Below are 7,500 nucleotides of genomic sequence, written 5' to 3' on the forward strand. Positions count from 1 at the left end.
TAGATACACACACACACACACAAACACACACAGAGGGAGAGAGAGAGGGAGAGAGAGACACAGAGAGAGAGAGACAGAGAGAGAGAGAGAAAGAGACATAGAGAGATTGAGGTCAACGTATTTTTGATGAGTTATTATAGGCAAGTACTGGAAGGTGAACATGAAAATTAATCCAATGGCGGAATTTATTGGTTTGTGTGTGTGTGTGTGTGTGTGTGTGTGTGTGTTTGTGTATTTGTGTTTGTGTATGTGTGTGTAAGTATGTGTTTGTGTGAAGAGGTAGAGAGAGAGAGAGAGGGAGAGAGAGAGAGAGAGAAAGAGAGAGAGAGAGTGCTTAAAGTGCCTATAGTGATATTTACAAAACATGAAATTGAAATACTAACGAGACTAGAATTTGATGTCAAAGTATTTGCGATGAGATATTATAGGCAAGTACTAGAAGGTTAACATGAAAATTAATCCAATTAACGCAATTTATTCGTTTGTGTGTGTGGGCGTGTGTGTGTGCGTGTGTAAGTATGTGTTTGTGTGCAGAGGTAGAGAGAGAGAGAAAGAGAGAGGGAGGGGGAGAGAGAGACAGAGAGAGAGACAGAGAGAGAGAGAGAGAGAGAGATAATGACAGATAATAATTCATTTCTGTATGAAATTTCTTCATTTAAAATCAGTTCAAAAGAAGAAAGATGGATCTTTAAGTAAACTGAAGAAAAACGGACTCATAATTTGAACATTTAGTCACAGAATAATTTTAAAATGCATGTTTTATGCATAATTTTCCTACTCAGTGATCACTCCTTACTCAGTCACCTGCAGCGGTAATTAATTAGTGACAGCTTTATCTCTTGTAATCTGTGAGTGATACCGTCGTTCAGGCTAGATCACAGAAACTGGGGCTTTCAGCTAATTGTTCAGTTTCAGAACGGTTTTCGGTGCCGTGAGGTCAATTTTACGACTGTACGACATTGCTGGACACCCTGAGTAGTAGTGCCGCGCTGAGGGACCGGTTCCACGGTCCTTTAGCTGTGAACCGGGGACCGGTCCCAAAGTGGAGGACCTTTGTCGGTCCTCACTTCTTATCACCTATCAACGGTCTCGCGCCATACTACTTCCCCAGCGATTCGTTGCCTCGGTTCTTTGCATATCTTCCACCAATCACCACCCATCCCACTTAATTAATCGCACCCCCCCCCCCTTTGCCATACACTAAACGACACAGTCGACCACCTCCCTCCACTCCGCAAACCGCCCTTTCGTGTGTGAGATGGGGGAAACAGGAGGCTTACGCCTCGGACTATTCCATTATACGGGGTAAATTTCAAAATTTACTACACCATAATGATCGCAATGACAATGATCTATGATGAAGGCATGACCCCTCTTCTCTAATGGGTTATTGTTTGAAATGCATGTGACTACTAAAGATGTGTGTGTTTGTGTGTTTGTGTGTGTGTGTGTGTTTCAAACCTAGCAAGTAGCAAGTCCGATTTTTTGTTTTCTTTTGTCCATCTCTTGTCACCACTCCTTTCTATCACATTGTCATTTAAAATAATATAATAATATTACAATTTCGTTTGGTGTTTTAACTAATCAAATAATATAAGTTTCATGAGTTTCTTCCTTCCAAAAAAACCCAGTTATAACGTCTGTATTTTTAAAAAGTCCTATAGAATATTTGGGGACCCCGATTGCTCAGTTGATAGAGCACTCTCTTTATACGCAAAGGGCCAGAGATCGATCCCGGGTGCAGTCAAGCTTTTTCTGAATCCCTGTCTACTCAGCAGTGAATGGGTAGCTGGGTTTGTTAGATCTGGCGAAAATTCACCACCGACCCCACTTATTACTTATTACCGCATCCACCCCCTCTTATTATAACTTCACGTCTCTCTCTTACTCTTCAATGCTCGCTGCCGTCTAATGTGTGTGTGGGGGGGGGAAGGGGTCGGAGTTGCGTGTGTGTATCAACGCCACGAACAACTCGATCAACGCCTTGGGCGATTCCATTATCTCCGTTAATAGGGATAAATTTCAAATTTTATTCACGCTAAATTATCGAAGTAACAGTGAAGTACGGTGAGCAAATAAAGAAGGCATCACCCCTCTTCTCTAATTAGGTTACAATTTGAAATGAGTTTGACTACTCCACTCCGTGTGTATGTGTGTTTGTGTGTATGTATGTGTGTGCGTATTTAATCCAGACTGTCTTTTGTTTTCTTTAACTTGAACTTGTCACTAGCGGCGGGCATTCGGAACATTTTCATGTTCCTGGTACGATTGTGTTCCTGGTAGCGTTGTTCCTGGTATGGAACCTGTTCCTGGTGCGATTGTTCCGGTCGAAGAGAGTTTCGTATCAGTCATGTCCTAAGTAGTACGGCGCATAGATGACACGGGTACGACGTTCGTACTCGTGTTTGTGGTACCAACCACAGACAGACGAGAGGTTCAGACTGGGGGGGAGGGACGTAGGCTGGTTTGCGCGCTCTTTCTCTTTCTACACACACACATACACACACACACACACAACACACATACAGTAACAGTAACATGACCAGGAACTTGTTCCTGGTGGAGGTTCCTGGTACTAGTTCCTGGTTGAGCTATGTTCCTGGTGTTACTGTTCTCGATAACCAAAACCCGTGCGGCACTACTTGTCACCATCACTCCATTAATTATAAGCCAGCCTATCGCATTGTTGTTATTGTTGTCATTTGTTCATTTGTTACCATCTCAGTTACTTACAAATTTACAACCCCAGTATTCATCAGAGTCGCTTATTAGATTATTTTATTTATCTCAATTGTTACTGTTTCACCCATTTTCCAATTTCCTTACATTTCAACTGGAAAATATGTCGTCGAGAAAAACCAGCTGGGTTTGGGACCATTACGAAAAAGATGAAGGAATTAAGAAAGTGTTATGTTTGATCTGTAAATCTTTATTAACATATTCTGGAGGGACCTCGACGCTTGCGAAGCACATACGGAATAAACACACAATGTGTGTATTGAAATGATTATTAAATGTAATTGAAAAATATAAAGTGCAAATAGAAAAAACAATACAATAACAAAGACAAAACAAAAACAACAAAAAGAAAAAAAGAGAAAGAAAAGAAAAGACCCCCCAAAACTTCTCAAACTCGGTCTTGCCACAGATTAGTCATGCCACATGACCTACCATCTCCCCCCCCTCTCCCTCCTTCCCAACCCATTCTTTTGACACACACACACACACACACACACACACACACACAATCACACAATTCTTGTCACTGTGTCACTCTTGTGTAATAGCGCTATCTGACAACACACATCACTCTCCCTCTCAACGAATCCGATCTCACTTTCAGTGAGAACCTACTGTAGACCACGGTTTTCATCGTGTAGCGGTCCCAAGTCTTTAACGGTTCAAGAATGAACGATCCCACGGTCCCAAAGGTCAAAACGGTTCGAACTTCCAACGGTCTCTCAGGAATGTTCAATGTCGAAAAGGACCGGTTCTAGGACCGGTCCTTGCGGTTTTCATTTCCCAGGGACCGTAGGACCGTGGTCCTTAAGCTTGCCAAGACACGCCCCGCACGACTGAATAGTGGTGGTAGGGATGATGATGTGATGGTTGTATTAGAAGTGGTGGTAGGGATGATGATGTGATGGTTGTATTAGAAGTGGTGGTAGGGATGATGATGATGTGATGGTTGTATTAGAAGTGGTGGTAGGGATGATGATGTGATGGTTGTATTAGAAGTGGTGGTAGGGATGATGATGTGATGGTTGTATTAGAAGTGGTGGTAGGGATGATGATGTGATGGTTGTATTAGAAGTGGTGGTAGGGATGATGATGTGATGGTTGTATTAGAAGTGGTGGTAGGGATGATGATGTGATGGTTGTATTAGAAGTGGTGGTAGGGATGATGATGATGTGATGGTTGTATTAGAAGTGGTGGTAGGGATGATGATGTGATGGTTGTATTAGAAGTGGTGGTAGGGATGATGATGTGATGGTTGCATTAGAAGTGGTGGTAGGGATGATGATGTGATGATTGTATTAGAAGTGGTGGTAGGGATGATGATGTGATGGTTGTATTAGAAGTGGTGGTAGGGATGATGATGTGATGGTTGTATTAGAAGTGGTGGTAGGGATAGTGATTTGGTAGTTGTTGCAGTAGCTTATGCAAGACAATATTGCAGGACACAGTAGAGGGCTGCCGAAAAAGAGGAAGACAGAGGAAAGTGTGGCAGGATAACATTAAAGATTGGACAGGATTGACGTGGAACAATCTAATGAGGAAGGCCCAAGACCGTGATGAGTGGCGTCGAATCGTGAAGTCTGCATCCCGAGAGTCCCTCCGACGACCAACCCGTCATGGGATAGAGTGAGTGAGTGATGAGATCAGTAGTGGTGGTAGGGATGGTGATGTGGTAGTTTTTGCAGTAGTGGTGGTAGGGATGGTTATGTGCTGGTGATTGTAGTAGTGGTGTGTAGGGTTGATCATGTGATGGTCGTGTTAGAAGTGGTGGTAGGTAAGGTGATGTTGTGGTGGATGTAGTAGTGGTGGTAGGGATGGTGATGTGGTGGTGGTAGGTATAGATGGATATGTGATGCTTGTTGTAAAAGTGGTGGTAGGGATGGTGATGTGGCTTTTGTTGTTGTCGTAGTCAGGATGTCCAGCAAAATTTCAGTGTCAAATTTACGACCTTGAAACAACATTTACGACCTAGGAAACTAATGCATTTTCTTTTGAAATCATTGGTTTATGCTCATATTACATTTACCTAAGCATCAACTTTTCTATAAAAACCCATTTCCAATAACTATAATATCAGATCGAGTTATTATGTGCATTGATTGTATGTGTCTGTGTATGTGTGTGTGTGTATTTGTGTGTGTGCGTGTGTGTGTGTGTGTTTGTGTGTGTTTTTATTAGGCACAGATTGTGTACAAATATATCCTCAATAACGAGCTGTGCTGTTGTATGCTATTGAAATGCGATTATTGTTTCGACCAAAGTAAAAATTAACAAAACAAGACGAATAAAATTCCAATCGCCAATCCATCCAAACCTGTAAACAATCAGCAATATATCATCATCTGCCGGCTTCATTCTCATTCCGGGTCAAAATAACAAGTTCAAGGGAAAGAATAAAAAAACCCACACATCAAATTACACATCAATAACGTTTACACAGTTGTCTCCCCTGATCTTGTTATTTTGATTATTTTTAACACTCCCCACCCCTGGTCAATGCCACTGCTGAGGCCAGCATAACAATTTCTTTTTAAAAAAAACAACAAAAAATAAAAAGTAAAACAACAAATTTTCTAACGTTAAATGATTATAAATCAAAGGTCTAAGGGGACCTCATAGCTCTACCCGATTTGGACCGTGAAACAACACAGGCAGGTTCAGGGGTTCGATCAGTATTCTCTGATACTGGATTCTCAATTTCTATTCCGTTTTCATCATTCGAAACTTCAAGCTTATGAAGTTTCTGGACAGTTCTGGTTAACTCTCCTTTCTCAGTTTTCACTCCAACTGCTCTAATCAGTCCATCTTTGTCTTGGAGCAACCTACATACCCCCCCCCCCAATGGCCAGTTCATTCTTGGTGTGTTTTCTTCTCTAATAAGGACCAGATAACCAACGTGAAGCCTTTTTAAATTTCTAACATGCCCCACAGTGGGAAGATTTCTGATATAATCTTTACTGCAGATTCTCCAAAATTAATCAAGAGCCAAAAGATGGTTCTTGTGCGCAACATTAAGCTCATTAGAATTTTGAGGGGTTCGAGTTTTGACATGAGAAGTATCAAAGGGTGAGTTTCGCCCAAGCAAGAAGTGAGAAGGAGTAGGAGGTTCTATGTCTTCATCAACATAAGTCAAAAGTCTAGCATTAGTTGAAGCTTCAACTTCATACAATGTGGTTTCAAGTTCAGAATTGCTTATCATATCCCTGCCAATGAATTTTCTAAGAGCAGACTTAGTTGAGCTAACGAGTCGTTCCCGCCAACCTCCATGCCAGGGTGCCAAAGGAATGTTGAATTTCCAGACTGGCGCAGCATGACCTAAATGGTGTTGCAGAAGGCCGCTTGCAGCCTTGAACGCTTTGGCGTTATCTGAGTAAATGACAGATGGCACTCCTCTTCGGGCCCAGACCCTTCTAAACGCCAATATGAAGTCATTTAATGGTAGAGAAGGCACCAGTTCTAAATGTAAATCTCCGATAACTACGCATGTGATCAGTAGAATGTAGTGCTTCTTTTCACCCGTGTCTGAGCAATACAGAGGGCCAGCATGGTCCACACCTACAATGGACAATGGGGGTGAACGATCAATTCTATCAGAAGGTAAGGGAGCAAATACTACATTACATGCCCTAGAATCTTGTCTTTGACAATCAACACATTGGTGGCAAACTTTCTTACAAAGAGATCTCAAACCAAATATCCAATCATTACTTCTTAAAGATGATAGTCAAACAGATACACCTGCATGTTTCATCAAGTTATATTGGAATCTAACCAATAACTTTGGTAATGCTAATAGCAATCCATTTTTTATGAGTATTTCTCATTAAGATCTATCACTCAGACTATAGATAGAATGAAGTTGACGTTACTCGGGTCTTTGTTATTGGTTTTTTTTTTTGTCATCCGCGTTTATGAGTATATCTCCCTAAAAAGTATTAACCAGACTATAGACGTTTAAAGTTACACATAGTTTAGTGTTTTGGTCCGTTATATTTCCGGATGGCAATGTTTTGAGCTTCATAACCAAGCGCACACTATCTATAAACGTTCAAGGTTACACATAGTTTTTTGTATTAGTACGTATATCCGGCGGGCGAAATGTTGTGAGAATTTTGGCTACGGGCATAGCATCAATACATTCATTTAATGAAAGAGAACGGGTTCGTACAAATGGTATGCGTTAAGGTAAAATATTCACAACACTATCGGAACAATGGCGGACGCCCTTATGAAATATTTCTCCGACGAGCATAAAAGCGTATCCAAAGGGGAAAAAATCTGATCATGTTTTGACTTTTATACATTCTGATCACATGACACATGAAAAGTTCTAGCCAGCATGAAGGATAAAAAGTACCGATTTTCTTTGTTTAAAACCAAGCCGCTCGTTGCTGGGCGGACGTGACATCGGACTATTGAATGTTATTTTCACTAAACTGTATTAACCAGACTATAGACAGTATGCGCTTGGCTAAGAAGTTCACAATATTGCCATCCGGAAGTATAACGGACCAACACACAATAATATGTGTAACCTTGAACGTTTATAGTCTGGATGATAGATACAGATTAGTGAGAATTATTCATAAACGCGGATGGCAAAAAAACAATTACAAAGACGAGAGTGACGTCAACTTCGAACTATCCATAAAAGTTCATGGTTTCACAGAGTTTTGTGTTTTGATCCGTTATACTTCCAGATGGCAATGGTGTGATCTTCTTAGCCAAGAGCATAGTATCTATAGATCTAGAATAAAGTT

The 7,500-nt window shown here is 41.1% G+C and overlaps 1 protein-coding gene across 1 annotated transcript in view; it reads right to left on the reverse strand.

Annotated features, from left to right (window-relative positions):
• Window positions 1–5,714: 5,714 nt before the first annotated feature.
• Window positions 5,715–7,500, reverse strand: part of LOC144959518 (uncharacterized) — a 6,248-nt gene continuing 4,462 nt past the window's right edge. The window contains exon 3 of the mRNA XM_078892134.1: window positions 5,715–6,295. Within this exon, the coding sequence (XP_078748260.1) occupies window positions 5,715–6,295 (581 nt within the window). The remainder of the gene's footprint in view (window positions 6,296–7,500) is intronic.

The sequence above is a fragment of the Berghia stephanieae genome, chromosome 14 (genome assembly GCF_034508935.2).
Source record: "Berghia stephanieae isolate SIO BIC M18660-M18661 chromosome 14, UCSD_Bste_1.3, whole genome shotgun sequence".
Lineage (NCBI taxonomy): Eukaryota > Metazoa > Mollusca > Gastropoda > Nudibranchia > Aeolidiidae > Berghia > Berghia stephanieae.